Raw genomic sequence first — 20,206 nt, forward strand, 5'->3', positions numbered from 1 at the left:
TATGTAATCCGATATCGTTCAGCGGTTAGGATATGTGGTTTTCATCCACAGGATCGGGGTTCGACTCCCCGTATCGGAAAACTTTTTTTATAAATTTCGAAAAAAAATCCCTTCACTTTTTGTTACTCGTTAATTTTTCATTGTTTTCCTTCTTTCGGGATTACGAAACTGAAGACTCCACGTTTAAACTATGAATACAGCTATTTTTGAGTGACAATGTGGATGAAACAAAGAAATACCCTATAATTCCTGGGTTGTCAATTTTTTGGGGATCTATGGAGAAATTTACTTTATTAATAGCGCACCATAGATTCGAATCCAGAGCCTATAATTCTAGAAGTAGATGAAGGTACCATAGAATAACTATGTGGTGTAGTTTTTATTGCTATTTAAGATATCACATAAAATATATTAATCAAATAATAAAAATTTCAATAAAATTAAATAATTGTTATTTTTATATAGAGTAGATATTATTTCTATATTTAGATCGAAAAAATAAATAATTCTGAAGTACTAGTAATATTCATCCATGATGATTTATTTTTCAATATTATACAATAAGAAATATATTTATAAGTTTTTTTTTGAAAAATGTTTAAAATTGAGAGATCAAAATTTCGATTTGTGAAAAGAAATCATAAATCAAATATGTCCTAATTTTTGTTTTTATTAGGGCATACATGTTTTATACTCGAAGTACGGTATGTTGTTGTTTTTTTATTCAATAATTAAAAACTTGCATACAGGTCGTAAGGTGTTGGAATATCGTACACAGGTTACGCACATGTCTAGGGCAACTATTTGTTATGAATGAGTGTATTTTAAAAGATTTGAAATATCATAAGATTGATCCAAAATGGCATTATAATTGTTGTAAAAAGAAATTCATCAAAAGTGACACTTCAGAAAAGCTAAAATATTGAATTTTTGGAACTTTTGATAGAGCACGTTTTTAAATATTAATTAAAGTAAATGTATATTTTGTAAAGATTCTTTTTAATAAAAAAATAAAATTTTGAAGAAGAACACAAAATCTTCTGAAAAATAATATCACATAAACTCATATTATTTTCTAATATATAACTATTTTATATAAAAATCAAATTCAATGATCTTAAAAGCGAAGGATAAACCTCAAAATTTACGAATATAATGAGTGGGAATATAATGCTTATCTATCATAAAACCATATGAAATATCAATTTTTGCTTTACGCCTATTCCCACTCATTATATTCGTAAATTTTGAGGTTTATCCTTCGCTTTTAAGATCATTGAATTTGATTTTTATATAAAATAGTTATATATTAGAAAATAATATGAGTTTATGTGATATTATTTTTCAGAAGATTTCATTCTATATGCCTATGAAAAGTACTCTCAAAACTAACTTTTTCCTAATTATAATTAAATCTAGAATATTGTATTATGCTTAGTATTATTTCATTTTTCTCATTCAATTTAGAATTTACAAATGTCAAAAAATTGAGAGCTGTCACTTTTGATGAATTTCTGTTTATTACATAATAAATGTTTTTATCCAATGTTAATTATATTTTAAATAAAGTAATGCAAAATTAATGACTATTCAAAATTGAGAGAGAACAAAAAATAGAGTTTTTAAGAAACTAAATGTTGAAATAGTTTGGGATATCAATAAAATTAACAGTGAAAAATATTAATCAGAATAAAGACAAAAATTGGGTATTTTATTGAAAAAATATGTGAAAAAGAGTGAAGATCAACCAAAATTTTATATTAATATAAAGGATATAAAAGGAATGTGAACGTAAATAAATATAAATTAAAAGATATAATTAAAATTTTTAAATAATTGTATTTGTAAAGTAAACATGTTTTATGTATGGTTATATATGTGTTTGTTGTTCACTGAGCAACTTTGAGAAGAATCATTTGTGATTCTTGTCAAAGTTGAATCAAAGACAACAATTGATAGACAATTGTTGTCTTTGTGTACAACATTCACTTGAATTATAAACAATAACAAGTGTTTGTTGTTCACTGAGCAACTTTGAGAAGAATCATTTGTGATTCTTGTCAAAGTTGAATCAAAGACAACAATTGATAGACAATTGTTGTCTTTGTGTACAACATTCACTTGAATTATAAACAATAACAAGTGTTTGTTGTTCACTGAGCAACTTTGAGAAGAATCATTTGTGATTCTTGTCAAAGTTGAATCAAAGACAACAATTGATAGACAATTGTTGTCTTTGTGTACAACATTCACTTGAATTAAAACAATAACAAGTGTTTGTTGTTCACTGAGCAACTTTGAGAAGAATCATTTGTGATTCTTGTCAAAGTTGAATCAAAGACAACAATTGATAGACAATTGTTGTCTTTGTGTACAACATTCACTTGAATTATAAACAATAACAAGTGTTTGTTGTTCACTGAGCAACTTTGAGAAGAATCATTTGTGATTCTTGTCAAAGTTGAATCAAAGACAACAATTGATAGACAATTGTTGTCTTTGTGTACAACATTCACTTGAATTATAAACAATAACAAGTGTTTGTTGTTCACTGAGCAACTTTGAGAAGAATCATTTGTGATTCTTGTCAAAGTTGAATCAAAGACAACAATTGATAGACAATTGTTGTCTTTGTGTACAACATTCACTTGAATTATAAACAATAACAAGTGTTTGTTGTTCACTGAGCAACTTTGAGAAGAATCATTTGTGATTCTTGTCAAAGTTGAATCAAAGACAACAATTGATAGACAATGGTTGTCTATGTGTTCGATAAACACGTGTTATTTATGAATATTCACGTGTTTGTTGTTCACTGAGCAACTTTTAGAAGAATCATTTTGTAATACTTTGAAACACAAAATAGCATATTATGCTTTTATTTATCTATATGTGTCATTTTAGGAGACATTGTCTATGCAAGTCTCCCAGAATGACACATTCATACACAATCTTCTTCTGATTGTGTATCTTTTGTCAACAAAGTGCAACAGTGCACTGTTATTGTGTGCTATGTGTCATTGTGGGAGACATTGTCTATGCAAGTCTCCCAGAATTACACATTCTTCTCAAATGTTCTTACACTCTATTAAAACTATTCATAAATACAATTTCAATCTTATCCTCATTTTCTTACTATTACACATATCGAATCCCAACCTACTGAAACACTTATTCCTCACAATCATTCGCAAATTTTTCTAATCTATGTTTTCTCAACTATTATCCTTTACCTTCATAACAGCATTTAAATATTCCTAATGAAATTTAATGTTTTCATATTAAATACTTAATCACACAAAAATTATATTATCAAATTTTTATATCATTCTTAAATTCCAGATTATATTGCTTACTTTGCAAGCTAACTATAATATAGTGTGATAGCCTTATTGAACTTTGATCAAATACTCCTTCGTCCGTTAAAAATTAAGATGCGTTTAAAAAATCGGAAAAAATTCTTTTGTTTTATTTTTAATTTTTCAACCGATAAAACTTTTTAGAAAAACTCCAAATTCCAAGAAATGCTTAGATTCAATATGAAGAACATATTCATACAGTCATTTCGTTTCAAATTTCAATTTTCAAATCGAACAAAGCTGCAAATTTGAATACTTTACAAAATTTTGAAACGTCTTTTCCCGAATGAATATTGAGTTTCAAGCCGGACAAGCTATAGACTTATGACCCACTCTATCATTTTGGTTTTTTTTGCAAAACGTGGGTAAACACCCATCTCATAACACATTTTTTGCAAAATTTGGTAAAATCCGTGTAAATGCTCAGATACATGTGGCCAATAATATTTGAATATTGACAGGTCCGGATATTAGGTTTAAATAGCTGATTTAATTCGAAATATGAAAAAAGATGAAATCTCAATGTAATATAGTAAATTAAGAATCAGTATGAATGGTTATATGATTTTGATAAAAGAAAACTGAATGAAATAGAAAAAAAATTTGATTCTTAGAATTTGAAAGTAATGAAAGAAGAAAAAGTGGATGTAAAGGAGGTTTTATGATAAGGTATTGTCGGGTATTAGAAGTAAATATGTTGAAGAGAGATATTCAGTTAATATGAGACAAAATTAAAACAAGAATTGAAGATTGTGTATGAATGTGTCATTCTGGGAGACTTGCATAGACAATGTCTCCCACAATGACACATAGCACACAATAACAGTGCACTGTTGCACTTTGTTGACAAAAGATACACAATCAGAAGAAGATTGTGTATGAATGTGTCATTCTGGGAGACTTGCATAGACAATGTCTCCTAAAATGACACATATAGATAAATAAAAGCATAATATGCTATTTTGTGTTTCAAAGTATTACAAAATGATTCTTCTAAAAGTTGCTCAGTGAACAACAAACACGTGAATATTCATAAATAACACGTGTTTATCGAACACATAGACAACCATTGTCTATCAATTGTTGTCTTTGATTCAACTTTGACAAGAATCACAAATGATTCTTCTCAAAGTTGCTCAGTGAACAACAAACACTTGTTATTGTTTATAATTCAAGTGAATGTTGTACACAAAGACAACAATTGTCTATCAATTGTTGTCTTTGATTCAACTTTGACAAGAATCACAAATGATTCTTCTCAAAGTTGCTCAGTGAACAACAAACACTTGTTATTGTTTATAATTCAAGTGAATGTTGTACACAAAGACAACAATTGTCTATCAATTGTTGTCTTTGATTCAACTTTGACAAGAATCACAAATGATTCTTCTCAAAGTTGCTCAGTGAACAACAAACACTTGTTATTGTTTATAATTCAAGTGAATGTTGTACACAAAGACAACAATTGTCTATCAATTGTTGTCTTTGATTCAACTTTGACAAGAATCACAAATGATTCTTCTCAAAGTTGCTCAGTGAACAACAAACACTTGTTATTGTTTATAATTCAAGTGAATGTTGTACACAAAGACAACAATTGTCTATCAATTGTTGTCTTTGATTCAACTTTGACAAGAATCACAAATGATTCTTCTCAAAGTTGCTCAGTGAACAACAAACACTTGTTATTGTTTATAATTCAAGTGAATGTTGTACACAAAGACAACAATTGTCTATCAATTGTTGTCTTTGATTCAACTTTGACAAGAATCACAAATGATTCTTCTCAAAGTTGCTCAGTGAACAACAAACACTTGTTATTGTTTATAATTCAAGTGAATGTTGTACACAAAGACAACAATTGTCTATCAATTGTTGTCTTTGATTCAACTTTGACAAGAATCACAAATGATTCTTCTCAAAGTTGCTCAGTGAACAACAAACACTTGTTATTGTTTATAATTCAAGTGAATGTTGTACACAAAGACAACAATTGTCTATCAATTGTTGTCTTTGATTCAACTTTGACAAGAATCACAAATGATTCTTCTCAAAGTTGCTCAGTGAACAACACCCATTAATTCTTTTTGATATTACACATTAAGCTAACCAACCACACCAGTCATTTTATTTATATAGCTTTTATCCGTAACATTTTTAAAGGGCGTCAAAAATTTTCTCACTGGGTTTTCGTCTATCAATCCCAGCTCATTATATACGCAACCAATCAAAAATCTGATATGGGAGTCCAAGGCTAACTTTTTGTTGTCTACTTAATAAAAGAGGAAGCAGCATTAGTGAGAATAATCGCAAATATTCAATTTAAATTATCTTTTTATTTTTAATTTAAAGTGACAAAAAGAATAAAAAACCTATTCTAAGGCATGTTGTTATGTAAATGAGACTAGACATCATATTTTATGTTATGAAAAAAAAATATTTAGAATTTTAGAACAAAATAAATAGAAAAAATAGCATAACTTATGGATGTGCGTATATTAAATTTAATAAATTAAGAGAAATTATTTTTGGCGCCAAAATTATTCGTTAACTCTCAAATTTTTCTGAGTCAATAAGCCGCCAAAAAAGTGTCATTTCTTTATAGGAAAGGAAACCTATTTGACGAACAATCCGGACACTAGTGCCTCAGCGAATTTCCCCAAACCCACCAATCCCCTCCCTGCTGTTGTGCACCATCGATGGAAAGTAAGTCATCAATAGTCTCTTTTCCTGATTTCAAGCTAACGTTAGATCATTCATGAAAGAAATCATTGCCTTTCATCAGAGACTTTCGTTATAACTGCGCTGCTCTCAAGTTCATCTTGAGAAATTTACGTAATAACTGAATTCCCAAAGTTCTTTAGGTGATCCAAAACACTGTAGCTGCTTGAACTTTGGACGAGCCTCGCACCCCAGAGAATAGAAATCCCAATCTTGCTCATGTTTAGTTGAATTAGTCTGCAGCAGTACAGCTCTGATACCACAAGATCGTGATGTATACAAAGTCACAACGCTATTTGATTCAACAACTAGCTAGTTTTGACATCAAATTGCAAAATTTGACTTCGTTATGAGCTCTTTGTAGCAAAAATACATTACACTTAAAGACTAGTTGCTAGACTGTAGTAGTTTGTTCGTATATATCTATTTTTCCCCAACGTATTGCATACTACATTTTGACAAGACTTGCAACCTTATAGTAACCTCGTTGGGAATTGTTCAAGCAAAGCGTAGGTAGTTAAGGTCGAGTAAGAGTTCTTCTTAAATCTTTCACTGAATGTAGTAGGTGTTGGAAGAACTGTTCTCTAAAGCGATACAGTTGCGCTACATGTTCGTCAACTTGTCTAGAAATAAATATATCATTTGTTTTATACGTTTTTTCGTAATAAATCTATTTGTATTTGTTGTATTTGAGTATGAAGATAACAAAAACTACGGCATAAGACGCAGTACACTGGGCTTCGTTGCCATTTTATTTACCATGTTAAGAATAAACTTAACAGACATGCTTTGTTTTCGACGAAGCCATCTAAAATAACGTACATCTAAATAAAACTAAAAAACTGTAAAATTTCTTTATTTGATAGTATACTTCAAATTATGCACTATACCTTCTAGAATTCTATAACACTCTTTGCATATAATTTTTTTAAAAAAAAGTTATATCTCGACAAAAATATGATTTATCAATAGAGTATGTAAAATAAAACTCATTCGCATTATTAAAAAATCGTAAATCTTTCCAAAAAAATTTTGAATTACAAATTTTAAAACTTAAAACAACATTTTTTGAAGCGAAAAAACGAAATCTAATTTTTTTTGGAAAATTTAGAATAAATAGAGCTCTTTAACTCGTCGAATACAAATTGTTTTCAAGTTTTTTTCGACCGGAAATTGAACTTTTAGAGTTTATACAATAAGATTCACATGAAAAAATACGGGTTTAACAAAGAAATCACCAATATAAAGGTTTTTTAGTAGAACGAGATTGATAAAAACTATGGTATGATAAAAAGACGATAATTTTTTGGCGGGATAATTGAAGAATATGAATGATTCGAATTACAGACATACTCTAGTCCGAAACTTACTATGGTTCGTGACTTATTTTTGACACAGAATAGCTGTAGACTAAGGCTTACTCTAGATCCAGACTTATTATACAATTAAATTTGCTTTTGGAATAAGACTTAATTTTAGTTACAAACTTATCTTAATATCAGACTTATATTTAGAATCAGACTTACTTTAGTCTAGAACTTACATTTAGAATCAGACTTCCATTTCAAGTCAGACTTACTTTCGTCCGAAACTTACATTTAGTCAGACTTACTTTCATCCAGACTTACATTTCAGTCAGACTTACATACTTACTTTCGTCCGAGACTTACATTTCAAGTCAGACTTACTTTCTTCCAAGACTTACATTTCAAGTCAGACTTACTTTCGTCCGAGACTTACATTTCAAGTCAGACTTCCATTTCAAGTCTGTCTTACTTTCGTCCGAAACTTACATTTCAAGTCTGTCTTACTTTCGTCCGAAACTTACATTTCAAGTCATACTTACTTTCGTCCGAGACTTACATTTCAAGTCATACTTACTTTCGTCCGAGACTTACATTTCAAGTCTGTCTTACTTTCGTCCGAAACTTACATTTCAAGTCATACTTACTTTCGTCCGAGACTTACATTTCAAGTCATACTTACTTTCGTCCGAGACTTACATTTCAAGTCATACTTACTTTCGTCCGAGACTTACATTTCAAGTCATACTTACTTTCGTCCGAGACTTACATTTCAAGTCAGACTTACTTTCATCCGAGACTTACATTTCTAGTCAGACTTACTTTCGTCCGAGACTTACATTTCAAGTCAGACTTACTTTCATCCGAGACTTACATTTCTAGTCAGACTTACATTTCAAGTTATACTTACTTTCGTCCGAGACTTACATTTCAAGTCAGACTTACTTTCTTCCAAGACTTACATTTCAAGTCAGACTTACTTTCGTCCGAGACTTACATTTCAAGTCATACTTACTTTCGTCCGAGACTTACATTTCTAGTCAGACTTACATTTCAAGTCTGTCTTACTTTCGTCCAAGACTTACATTTCAAGTCAGACTTACTTTCTTCCAAGACTTACATTTCAAGTCATACTTACTTTCGTCCGAGACTTACATTTCAAGTCATACTTACTTTCGTCCGAGACTTACATTTCAAGTCATACTTACTTTCGTCCGAGACTTACATTTCAAGTCTGACTTACTTTCGTCCGAAACTTACATTTCAAGTCAGACTTACTTTCTTCCAAGACTTACATTTCAAGTCAGACTTACTTTCATCCGAGACTTACATTTCAAGTCATACTTACTTTCGTCCGAGACTTACATTTCAAGTCTGTCTTACTTTCGTCCAAGACTTACATTTCAAGTCTGACTTACTTTCGTCCGAAACTTACATTTCAAGTCAGACTTACTTTCGTCCGAGACTTACATTTCAAGTCATACTTACTTTCGTCCGAGACTTACATTTCAAGTCAGACTTACTTTCGTCCGAGACTTACATTTCAAGTCAGACTTACTTTCGTCCGAAACTTACATTTCAAGTCAGACTTACTTTCGTCCGAGACTTACATTTCAACTCTGACTTACTTTCGTCCGAGACTTAAATTTCTAGTCAGACTTACTTTCGTCCGAGACTTACATTTCAAGTCAGACTTACTTTCGTCCGAGACTTACATTTCAAGTCATACTTACTTTCGTCCGAGACTTACATTTCAAGTCAGACTTACTTTCGTCCGAAACTTACATTTCAAGTCAGACTTACTTTCGTCCGAAACTTACATTTCAACTCTGACTTACTTTCGTCCGAGACTTACATTTCAAGTCATACTTACTTTCGTCCGAGACTTACATTTCAACTCTGACTTACTTTCGTCCGAGACTTACATTTCAACTCTGACTTACTTTCGTCCGAGACTTAAATTTCTAGTCAGACTTACTTTCGTCCGAGACTTACATTTCAAGTCAGACTTACATTTCAAGTCAGACTTACTTTCTTCCAAGACTTACTTTCGTCCGAAACTTACATTTCAAGTCTGTCTTACTTTCGTCCGAGACTTACATTTCAAGTCTGTCTTACTTTCGTCCGAAACTTACATTTCAAGTCAGACTTACTTTCGTCCGAGACTTACATTTCAAGTCATACTTACTTTCGTCCGAGACTTACATTTCAAGTCAGACTTACTTTCGTCCGAGACTTACATTTCAAGTCATACTTACTTTCGTCCGAGACTTACATTTCAAGTCATACTTACTTTCGTCCGAGACTTACATTTCAAGTCAGACTTACTTTCGTCCGAGACTTACATTTCAAGTCAGACTTACTTTCGTCCGAGACTTACATTTCAAGTCAGACTTACTTTCGTCCAAGACTTACATTTCAAGTCAAACTTACTTTCGTCCAAGACTTACATTTCAAGTCTGTCTTACTTTCGTCCGAGACTTACATTTCAAGTCATACTTACTTTCGTCCGAAACTTACATTTCAAGTCAGACTTACTTTCGTCCGAGACTTACATTTCAAGTCATACTTACATTAATATCAAACTTATATTAACCTACGACTTACTTTTATTCCCAGACATCTTGATCCACACTGACATTGAAAACTACTCATACATCTAAAGCCACTCAAACATCTAGATCCACTACGACATGGAGATCCACTCAAACATAATTTTTGCTCTCTAACTACATTTTTATATGATTTTACAACCTAAATTTTCTTCTTTACCTAAAGATTATTCGCAATATCTGAATGTCATTAATTAATTGAGATATTCAAGTTTTGACAGCGGATTTGGAAAGCAGACTTGATGGAGATTTTAAATCTGATGTCAAATCTTGGTTTTGTGCATTATTGGAAGAGAAAAAAGGGTGTTAATTGCAAATCTTAAATATAGGTTTTTACGAAAAATGTAATTAGGGTTAGAATCATAGAAAGATGTATCTGTCAGACATTGTTATGTGTGACAGATAATATTGCATCTCATAGACACTGTTGCATCTGTCAGACACTTTTGCATCTCATAGACACTGTTGCATCTGTCAGACACTGTTGCATCTCATAGACACTGTTGCATCTCATAGACACTGTTGCATCTCATAGACACTGTTGCATCTGTCAGACACTGTTGCATCTCATAGACACTGTTGCATCTCATAGACACTGTTGCATCTGTCAGACACTGTTGCATCTCATAGACACTGTTGCATCTGTCAGACACTGTTGCATCTCATAGACACTGTTGCATCTGTCAGACACTGTTGCATCTCATAGACACTGTTGCATCTCATAGACACTGTTGCATCTGTCAGACACTGTTGCATCTCATAGACACTGTTGCATCTGTCAGACACTGTTGCATCTCATAGACACTGTTGCATCTGTCAGACACTGTTGCATCTCATAGACACTGTTGCATCTGTCAGACACTGTTGCATCTCATAGACACTGTTGCATCTCATAGACACTGTTGCATCTCATAGACACTGTTGCATCTCATAGACACTGTTGCATCTCATAGACACTGTTGCATCTGTCAGACACTGTTGCATCTCATAGACACTGTTGCATCTGTCAGACACTGTTGCATCTCATAGACACTGTTGCATCTGTCAGACACTGTTGCATCTCATAGACACTGTTGCATCTCATAGACACTGTTGCATCTCATAGACACTGTTGCATCTCATAGACACTGTTATATCTCTCAGACACTATTGCATCTGTCAGACACTTTTGCATCTCATAGACACTGTTGCATCTCTCAGACACTATGCCATCTCATTAACACTGTTGCATCTTTCATTGACTTTTTTATCTCTCAGGAAATATTTTATCTCTATAATATTTTTTATATCTCCCAAACTTTTACATCTTTCTGATTAATTTTTTTATCCTTTTTCATTCTGTTCTGTATATCGAATCTTTATATAACAAATAATTAAATAGTTTCTCATATTTATTAACTATTTTTATAAACAATAATCATACACATTTTATTCATATAAATATTTTTTTCACAAACCATTTTTCCTCTTCCTTCTTACAACAAAATCTGGATCTCTTTCCTTGTCTTTATTATCAAAAACTTCTTCGATAATTTTTGAAATCATGTCTTTGTTTTGCTGATATTCATCTGATTCTTCCGGAAGATATGCATTACTTAATGCCAAATCTATCACTTCTGGATGTGTTTTTCTTAATGATGATATATAATGAATTGCCTGAATTGTATCATAATCGATGTTCATCCCAAGATTAAACATGAAACTTGTTGCCTTGTCAATTGACGGAAGATTTAAAATGCGTTGAACAAGACTTTTAACTCCTATATCTGGAGTTACTTGTTCTTCATACAAGTAAATTTCGTTCTCAACTTTGGTTGTAAATGTTTTCCGAGCCGAAATTTTGCATTGTTCATTTTTCCGATCACCCTTTCCTATCGGATTGTCTTCATCATCATAAACTAGAATATTCTTCGAACTATTGAATTCCAATTTTCCAATATGAAATGCTTTAGGTTTTTCTAAATCGGCCGGTTTTACATCTAAGATGTTATGAATACATGGAATATGAACACCATATAGTTTATAAACATTTTCCATGTTGCAGTTGCATTTACAATGCTGTTCGACTTTATTTTTAATTGCCGAAATTTTCAATTTTCTATAAAGTTTCATTACATTATCATTTTTTGGATTATGTTTGAGTGGCTTTAGATGTATGAGTAGTTTTCAATGTCAGTGTGGATCAAGATGTCTGGGAATAAAAGTAAGTCGTAGGTTAATATAAGTTTGATATTAATGTAAGTATGACTTGAAATGTAAGTCTCGGACGAAAGTAAGTCTGACTTGAAATGTAAGTTTCGGACGAAAGTAAGACAGACTTGAAATGTAAGTCTCGGACGAAAGTAAGTCTTGGAAGAAAGTAAGTCTGACTTGAAATGTAAGTCTCGGACGAAAGTAAGTATGACTTGAAATGTAAGTCTCGGACGAAAGTAAGACAGACTTGAAATGTAAGTCTCGGACGAAAGTAAGTCTTGGAAGAAAGTAAGTCTGACTTGAAATGTAAGTTTCGGACGAAAGTAAATGACTTGAAATGTAAGTCTCGGACAAAAGTAAGACAGACTTGAAATGAAAGTTTCGGACGAAAGTAAGACAGACTTGAAATGGAAGTCTGACTTGAAATGTAAGTCTCGGACGAAAGTAAGACAGACTTGAAATGTAAGTCTCGGACGAAAGTAAGTATGACTTGAAATGTAAGTCTCGGACGAAAGTAAGTCTGACTTGAAATGTAAGTCTCGGACGAAAGTAAGACAGACTTGAAATGTAAGTCTCGGATGAAAGTAAGTCTGACTTGAAATGTAAGTCTCGGACGAAAGTAAGTATGACTTGAAATGTAAGTCTCGGACGAAAGTAAGTATGACTTGAAATGTAAGTCTCGGACGAAAGTAAGTCTGACTTGAAATGTAAGTCTCGGACGAAAGTAAGTATGACTTGAAATGTAAGTCTCGGACGAAAGTAAGTCTGACTTGAAATGTAAGTCTCGGACGAAAGTAAGTATGACTTGAAATGTAAGTCTCGGACGAAAGTAAGTCTGACTTGAAATGTAAGTTTCGGACGAAAGTAAGACAGACTTGAAATGTAAGTCTCGGACGAAAGTAAGTATGACTTGAAATGTAAGTCTCGGACGAAAGTAAGTATGACTTGAAATGTAAGTCTCGGACGAAAGTAAGTATGACTTGAAATGTAAGTCTCGGACGAAAGTAAGTATGACTTGAAATGTAAGTCTCGGACGAAAGTAAGTATGACTTGAAATGTAAGTCTCGGACGAAAGTAAGTCTGACTTGAAATGTAAGTCTCGGACGAAAGTAAGTATGACTTGAAATGTAAGTCTCGGACGAAAGTAAGACAGACTTGAAATGAAAGTTTCGGACGAAAGTAAGACAGACTTGAAATGGAAGTCTGACTTGAAATGTAAGTCTCGGACGAAAGTAAGTATGACTTGAAATGTAAGTCTCGGACGAAAGTAAGTCTGACTTGAAATGTAAGTCTCGGACGAAAGTAAGACAGACTTGAAATGTAAGTTTCGGACGAAAGTAAGACAGACTTGAAATGGAAGTCTGACTTGAAATGTAAGTCTCGGACGAAAGTAAGTCTGACTTGAAATGTAAGTTTCGGACGAAAGTAAGTCTGACTTGAAATGTAAGTCTCGGACGAAAGTAAGTATGACTTGAAATGTAAGTCTCGGACGAAAGTAAGTCTGACTTGAAATGTAAGTCTCGGACGAAAGTAAGTATGACTTGAAATGTAAGTCTCGGACGAAAGTAAGTATGACTTGAAATGTAAGTCTCGGACGAAAGTAAGTCTTGGAAGAAAGTAAGTCTGACTTGAAATGTAAGTCTCGGACGAAAGTAAGTATGACTTGAAATGTAAGTCTCGGACGAAAGTAAGTCTCGGACGAAAGTAAGTATGACTTGAAATGTAAGTTTCGGACGAAAGTAAGACAGACTTGAAATGTAAGTTTCGGACGAAAGTAAGACAGACTTGAAATGGAAGTCTGACTTGAAATGTAAGTCTCGGACGAAAGTAAGTCTGACTTGAAATGTAAGTCTTGGAAGAAAGTAAGTCTGACTTGAAATGTAAGTCTCGGACGAAAGTAAGTCTGACTTGAAATGGAAGTCTGATTCTAAATGTAAGTTCTAGACTAAAGTAAGTCTGATTCTAAATATAAGTCTGATATTAAGATAAGTTTGTAACTAAAATTAAGTCTTATTCCAAAAGCAAATTTAATTGTATAATAAGTCTGGATCTAGAGTAAGCCTTAGTCTACAGCTATTCTGTGTCAAAAATAAGTCACGAACCATAGTAAGTTTCGGACTAGAGTATGTCTGTAATTCGAATCATTCATATTCTTCAATTATCCCGCCAAAAAATTATCGTCTTTTTATCATACCATAGTTTTTATCAATCTCGTTCTACTAAAAAACCTTTATATTGGTGATTTCTTTGTTAAACCCGTATTTTTTCATGTGAATCTTATTGTATAAACTCTAAAAGTTCAATTTCCGGTCGAAAAAAACTTGAGAACAATTTGTATTCGACGAGTTAAAGAGCTCTATTTATTCTAAATTTTCCAAAAAAAAATTAGATTTCGTTTTTTCGCTTCAAAAAATGTTGTTTTAAGTTTTAAAATTTGTAATTCAAAATTTTTTTGGAAAGATTTACGATTTTTTAATAATGCGAATGAGTTTTATTTTACATACTCTATTGATAAATCATATTTTTGTCGAGATATAACTTTTTTTTAAAAAAATTATATGCAAAGAGTGTTATAGAATTCTAGAAGGTATAGTGCATAATTTGAAGTATAAAAAAAAAAAAAAAAAAAAAAAAAAGGGAGTGGGGCTTCCAGGCACTTCGTGCCCTCTAGCCCCCGTCACTTTTCTGTCACTTTTCAGGAAAAAACATTTTTATTATATATATAAAATGAATTTTACAAAACCACCGTTACCCTTCTTTGGAAATAAGAGTAGATGTAAAGATATTCTATTGAGAGAACTTAAGAAACTACCGAATGGTCTAACATTTGTAGACTTGTTCGGTGGAAGTTTCTATATATCTCATTTGTGCCATACAATATTTCCTGACTCAAAGATTATATGCAATGACTTCGACAACTATATGAACCATCTCAAACATATACCAGACACAAACAAAATATTGAAAGAGTTAAAAGAAAAGATACCTATAGGTAAGATGGAACGTATACCATTAGATAAGAAAAATACTGTCAGAGAGGTTTTGAAAAAGGCAGAGTATATTGACTGGGATAGTATATCTGCTAGACTATTATATAGTGGTGCTATAAGAGTTCATGACATTGAAACACTTATGTCAAAAGTTTTATATCTTAACTATACAAATGTTTTCAAAGAGAACATAGAAAAATATATTGAGGGTATAGAGTTTGTGAGATGTCGTTGGACAGAGTTGTATGAAAAATATAAAAACAAGGAAAATGTTTTCTTTATAGTAGACCCACCGTTCTATAACACATGGGATTTTCAATACCAAGTAGACTGGACTTTGAGAGACTCTTTAGAAACTTTAGACGTTTTACATAACCATCCATGCTTTTACTTTACATCCGATAAAAGTGGTTTGGAAAGTGTCATGAGATGGTTAGAGGACATACATGACTATGAGTTTAGATACGATAAGATAGAATATGAGAGAGGTCCTATAAACTGGAGAAAGTGTCATAACAAAGAAATTTTACTAGTAAGTAAATGTGGTTTGAAATAGGACTACTTGTTTTAGGTTTTTCCATTGTGTCATTTACTTATTTGACGTGGCAGAAAGATATAGAGAATATGAAGATGAACCAATGCCTGCAAATGTTCAGCATATGTACTCGTAAGAGATATTTTTATCTAATATTAAATGGACGCACAGAACTTAGCGAATGCACAGCAACCTGGACAACCAAACCCAGAGAATATTCCAAATGAAGTTAGAATACAAACTGCAATGGCAAACTATGGTCAAGTGCCAACAGATGTACAAATGCAAACTGCCATGTCAAATGACGCTGCGTTAGGCTTACCACCATGGTATGCAAATATGAGATGGAAAGAGTTTTATACAAACCCTGAAGTGGGATATAAACAACTCTATGCAGATGACGCGAACACAGGAGTTGACCCAGAGTATGTTTTCTACCAGAGGAGAAATAGAATGTATGAGCTCCAGTTAAAGAATGCAATGGAACTCAGAAGGAAACGTAAGAGACTAGGTGGACATTAGATTTTTACATATAGTAAAATGGGTTTCTTCAGTAGTATTGGAAACTTCTTTCGAAATGTTGGAAGAGGTATATGGAATGGAATAAAAACCGTAGGAAGGGGAGTATGGAACGGAGTCAAAAATATTGGCAAAAGAGTAGGTCAGTTCGTTGGTATTATACCTAAAGACCCTGAACCAGAAGAACAAGCTCCTGTTATACAACAGCCTGAACCTGCACCACAGTCTAGTTGGCAACCAAATCCAACACCTCAACCGTATTAAAAAATCATATTTTTACCGTTCGATAGTAGTTGTATATGAAACTAAGTTCTAAGTAAAACGCGTGGTATAATGGAATTATTCTCTTTCTTCCATCTGTAGTAAACCATACTTGAAAGTCTGAAATACTTCCACTCGGTGGTTCATATAGCTTTGTAGGTTTTTCGTAAAAGTCATTTGCCAAGCATAAAAAAGAGTTTTGTGCACCAGAAAATGAAGCATGAACTATAATAGCATCTGAGTCGAAAACATTTTCATATGTTCCATTAGGGTTTTCGACTTCATAAAAGTTCGGGTGTACTGGATATTCTGCAGGCTGATTTAACATCCTCAAAAATCTATACCATGCCAAGTTGTTATATTTTGTAGAAATATAAACGTCTTCTCCAAGGTCTTCTATTCTATTGATTTTAACAGTTGCATTTTTCCTGTCATAAACAATATCGAGATGGTACTCTCCTTCGTCAATGTTGTACTGTTTTGCATATTCGAGATAGATATCGTTTATTTTTTCTTGAAAAGCTTGAAGAGTTGTTTCTAAGTTTACAAGCAAATTCACTTGTAAAAGTTTTCCCTGTTCAAATTTCTCATACGTACGTTTTTCTTTGTTATAGTATCGAACTTCAAAAGCGACCGTAAATGGGAACCCATGTATGGCTTCTGAAATGAACTTCATTCTACGAAAGCCAATAGCTTTTGTGACAGATGGGTCTCTTAACCATCTTAATGGGTAGTCAAAACGATAGCCTTCATGCTTTACGGTCTCTGTCTCAAACTTTTGACCGACATTAGTAAAAAGTTCATCTAATGGTTTAGTTGTAGCAACTCTTGAATTTTCTTTTTCTATTGGAAGCATATTTTATCTAGAATAAAAATGTCAAATGAAACAGCGTCTATGAGAGAAATACAACACAACCGACAACTCATTATGCAAGCTCTAAATAAGAACACAACAAACTTTTCAAACTATTCTAAGATATCTGAGTCATTGAAAGAAGGAAACTTAAAACTGACGATAAACCCAATGACAGACGAGTTTCTGTTTCAAGACAATAGGAACCATACTGTCTGTATAAATCCAACAAAAGGAACTTTAAACGAGAAACCTATAGATGAACTTCTTTTGAAAGCAGATGTTGACAACAAAGCTGACAAAGAGTATGTCATTGAAAAAGTTCAAGAAGAACATGACAGAGCAGATGCAACATATGCAACGAAAGAGGATGTTGAAAAGAAAGCAGATAAAACATATGTTAACGATGAGTTAGAATGTGTGGCTAGTGCGTTAGTGAAGAAGGCAGATAAGGAATATGTGGATGAAAAAGAAAATGAAATTAAAGAAAGGGTTGAATGGTATAATGAAAGGACAACAAAGATTTTAAAAACTAAAGCTGATACAGGATGGGTTTCAGGATGTTTAGACCTTAAAGCCGACAAAGAAACTGTAGATATGTTGGCACAAACGGTTTCAAGTCATACCAGAGGTTTAATGGAAGATGGACAACAGTTGAAAGAGCTTGAGAAAGGTGTTACAGAGTTAAGGAATACAAAAGCAGACTCGACATGGATAGCTGGATATGTAGATGCAACAAAAGAACGTATTTTAGCATGGACAGAAGGAACATACCCACAAAAATATCATAGACATAGCATCTCTGACGTAAATGAACTTGAAGAAAAGTTAGATAAAAAAGCTGACAAAACAGAGCTTCAAACGTTAAAGACAGAAATACTTCAAACAGTATATCCTATAGGTTCTATTTACACGTCAATGAACTCTACCAGACCAGAAGTAGTACTTGGTTTTGGAACTTGGACTCAAATAGTCGACAGGTTTTTGTATTGTGCAAACTCTTCAAAGGAAACAGGTGGAAGTAAAACGATTTCAGGTGAAAACTTACCTGCGCACAGTCACTACATAGATTTAAGTACATCTCAAGCAGGTTGGCATAAGCATAGATATTGGGATTGGTCAGGAATGATAAAAGGTAAAGGATATGATGTTAAAGACAACGTTAAGTTTGCTATAGATTGTTACTGGAGTAACACTGAGGGAGGAGGAAACCATACACATCGCGTTTCAGGGTATACGCAAACAACGGGACAAAGTAAAGACTACATGCCACCTTACATGACAGTTTACGCATGGTATAGAATTGCTTAGTCGTCATTTTCAACTTCTTTAGCATATTCGTCAGGAGTTGTCTTATATTTGTTAGGAACTGTCTTTGAAAGTATACCACCTTGAACTTTGACAAGTTTGAAACGAGGTCTGACAATAGTAGTTTTATCTTCTGCTTGCAGTCTGTACATTTTGCCATGTTTGCCTAAAACTTCATAATATTCTCTTGTATACTTTCTTCTATTTTTACGAACACGAAGGTGAGTACCTGTCGAGTTCCCATTGTTGTCATAGTCAATAGTATTTTCATATGGGTCGCGTTTAGGTATTTCTATTTTTACTTTGTCACCTTTCTTAAGTTTGAAGCCTGGCATTCTTTCTTGTTTGTCTCTTTTGACTAAACTATTAAATATATAGTCTTTCTCTAAGTCGGGGTTGTTTTTCATTTCTTCGGGGGAGTGGTTTCCCAAACCTTTTTGTTTACGGCTATTGTAAATATTTAAAACTTGTCTCATCTTTGCCATGGAGAAATGTCTATATTTGTCGTCATATGACATTTCATCTACCTCACCACCTTGTGGTTGATTTAAATCTCTTAAGATTTTTATACAACTGTCAATGACACCAAGAGCAGAATGGTTTTGGTCGACAATGAAATATTGGTTTACATTTTTTGAACGCAGATAGTTTTTAATATCGTCTGATTTGAAAGAACTTTCACAGTCAGATGTCAGTTTTGTTGGATGGTATTTGTCAACGAATATTGTCAAAGCTGCTAAGATATCTAAAATATTTTTGGACTGTAATGGTATGGCTTCACAGTATCTTGTGTTTTGACCGACAAATATTAGCCAGTATGGTGGTCCATCTTCTCTATACCTCGGAATGTTTTCCAAGATATCCATAAACCAAGCATTTGGTGTTGAACTAAAGATTTTTATCATGAGTGCTTTCTTTGTTGCCTTAGAAACATAGGGGTCCTTGTTTGGATTCGTCATTTTTACCCTATAAGAAATGGGTTTATTTGGCGCATTAGCAGGAGTTGCATCCAGATTTTTGCCCGCAGTGGGAACAATAGCCAGAGGTGTATTTGGAGTTGGAAGGAAGATTTTGAGTACATTAGGTATACTTAAAGAGAAAGCACAACCTATTATACAAACTGTACAGAAAGGTTGGGATGTAGCACGAGATGCAGCAAATCTTATTCCAAATCCTGAAACAAGAGGAAAAGTTCAAGGATGGATGGACAATGTAGGAAGACAAGCAGGAAACTATTATAACAAAGCAAATGACTACTATAACCAAGCAGGGCACTATATGGACCAAGGTGAAAGATTCTTTAACAGAGGATATAACCATGCACAACAATGGGTAAACAATAACCAACCTCAACCGCCTCAAACGTGGGGAATGTAAAGTTTTTTACTGAGATGAAATGAACAATACAGCATTGAGACAAATGGGTTCAAGATGGATTTGTCGACTTCCAGCAGTTACACAACGTGTTTGTCAAGTTCTTCCTATACCTCAGGAAGTTTTAGACCGACTTAAAAAACCTAAACAACCAGTTGAAAACAAACCAAACTAAAA

General features: G+C 32.9%; 8 protein-coding genes and 1 non-coding gene across 9 annotated transcripts, besides 3 other annotated features; 6 read left to right on the top strand and 3 right to left on the bottom strand.

Moving 5' to 3' along the window:
* The first annotated feature begins 7 nt into the window (after positions 1-7).
* Positions 8-79, top strand: TVAGG3_0908570. Its single transcript has one exon. It is a non-coding gene; the product is annotated as a tRNA-Glu (tRNA).
* Positions 80-872: 793 nt separating this feature from the next.
* Positions 873-910: a mobile genetic element.
* Positions 911-1,487: 577 nt separating this feature from the next.
* Positions 1,488-1,524: a mobile genetic element.
* Positions 1,525-9,281: 7,757 nt separating this feature from the next.
* On the bottom strand, positions 9,282-14,352 carry TVAGG3_0908600 (uncharacterized protein; the record flags this gene model as incomplete). Its single annotated transcript, XM_051251683.1, has 1 exon — positions 11,446-12,033. The coding sequence occupies one exon, from the start codon at positions 12,031-12,033 to the stop codon at positions 11,446-11,448; it is 588 nt and encodes a 195-aa protein (XP_051077257.1).
* A 564-nt stretch (positions 14,353-14,916) lies between these two features.
* TVAGG3_0908610 (phage tail repeat-like family) lies at positions 14,917-15,735 on the top strand (the record flags this gene model as incomplete). Its single annotated transcript, XM_051251684.1, has 1 exon — positions 14,917-15,735. The coding sequence occupies one exon, from the start codon at positions 14,917-14,919 to the stop codon at positions 15,733-15,735; it is 819 nt and encodes a 272-aa protein (XP_051077258.1).
* Positions 15,736-15,873: 138 nt separating this feature from the next.
* TVAGG3_0908620 (uncharacterized protein) lies at positions 15,874-16,139 on the top strand (the record flags this gene model as incomplete). The annotated part of the gene is made up of 1 exon (XM_051251685.1): positions 15,874-16,139. A coding segment is annotated over one exon (266 nt), but the record flags the coding sequence as incomplete, so codon positions are not given.
* Positions 16,140-16,254: 115 nt separating this feature from the next.
* Positions 16,255-16,497, top strand: TVAGG3_0908630 (serine threonine-protein phosphatase family; the record flags this gene model as incomplete). Its single annotated transcript, XM_051251686.1, has 1 exon — positions 16,255-16,497. One exon carries the CDS (start codon positions 16,255-16,257, stop codon positions 16,495-16,497), a length of 243 nt encoding a protein of 80 aa, XP_051077260.1.
* A 4-nt stretch (positions 16,498-16,501) lies between these two features.
* Positions 16,502-17,350, bottom strand: TVAGG3_0908640 (uncharacterized protein; the record flags this gene model as incomplete). Its single annotated transcript, XM_051251687.1, has 1 exon — positions 16,502-17,350. The coding sequence occupies one exon, from the start codon at positions 17,348-17,350 to the stop codon at positions 16,502-16,504; it is 849 nt and encodes a 282-aa protein (XP_051077261.1).
* Positions 17,351-17,488: 138 nt separating this feature from the next.
* Positions 17,489-20,206: part of a mobile genetic element that runs on past the window's edge.
* TVAGG3_0908660 (uncharacterized protein) lies at positions 18,822-19,614 on the bottom strand (the record flags this gene model as incomplete). The annotated part of the gene is made up of 1 exon (XM_051251688.1): positions 18,822-19,614. A coding segment is annotated over one exon (793 nt), but the record flags the coding sequence as incomplete, so codon positions are not given.
* TVAGG3_0908670 (uncharacterized protein) lies at positions 19,631-20,032 on the top strand (the record flags this gene model as incomplete). The annotated part of the gene is made up of 1 exon (XM_051251689.1): positions 19,631-20,032. The coding sequence occupies one exon, from the start codon at positions 19,631-19,633 to the stop codon at positions 20,030-20,032; it is 402 nt and encodes a 133-aa protein (XP_051077263.1).
* On the top strand, positions 20,052-20,204 carry TVAGG3_0908680 (uncharacterized protein; the record flags this gene model as incomplete). Its single annotated transcript, XM_051251690.1, has 1 exon — positions 20,052-20,204. The coding sequence occupies one exon, from the start codon at positions 20,052-20,054 to the stop codon at positions 20,202-20,204; it is 153 nt and encodes a 50-aa protein (XP_051077264.1).

This window comes from Trichomonas vaginalis, chromosome I (assembly GCF_026262505.1).
Source record: "Trichomonas vaginalis G3 chromosome I, whole genome shotgun sequence".
NCBI lineage: Eukaryota > Parabasalia > Trichomonadida > Trichomonadidae > Trichomonas > Trichomonas vaginalis.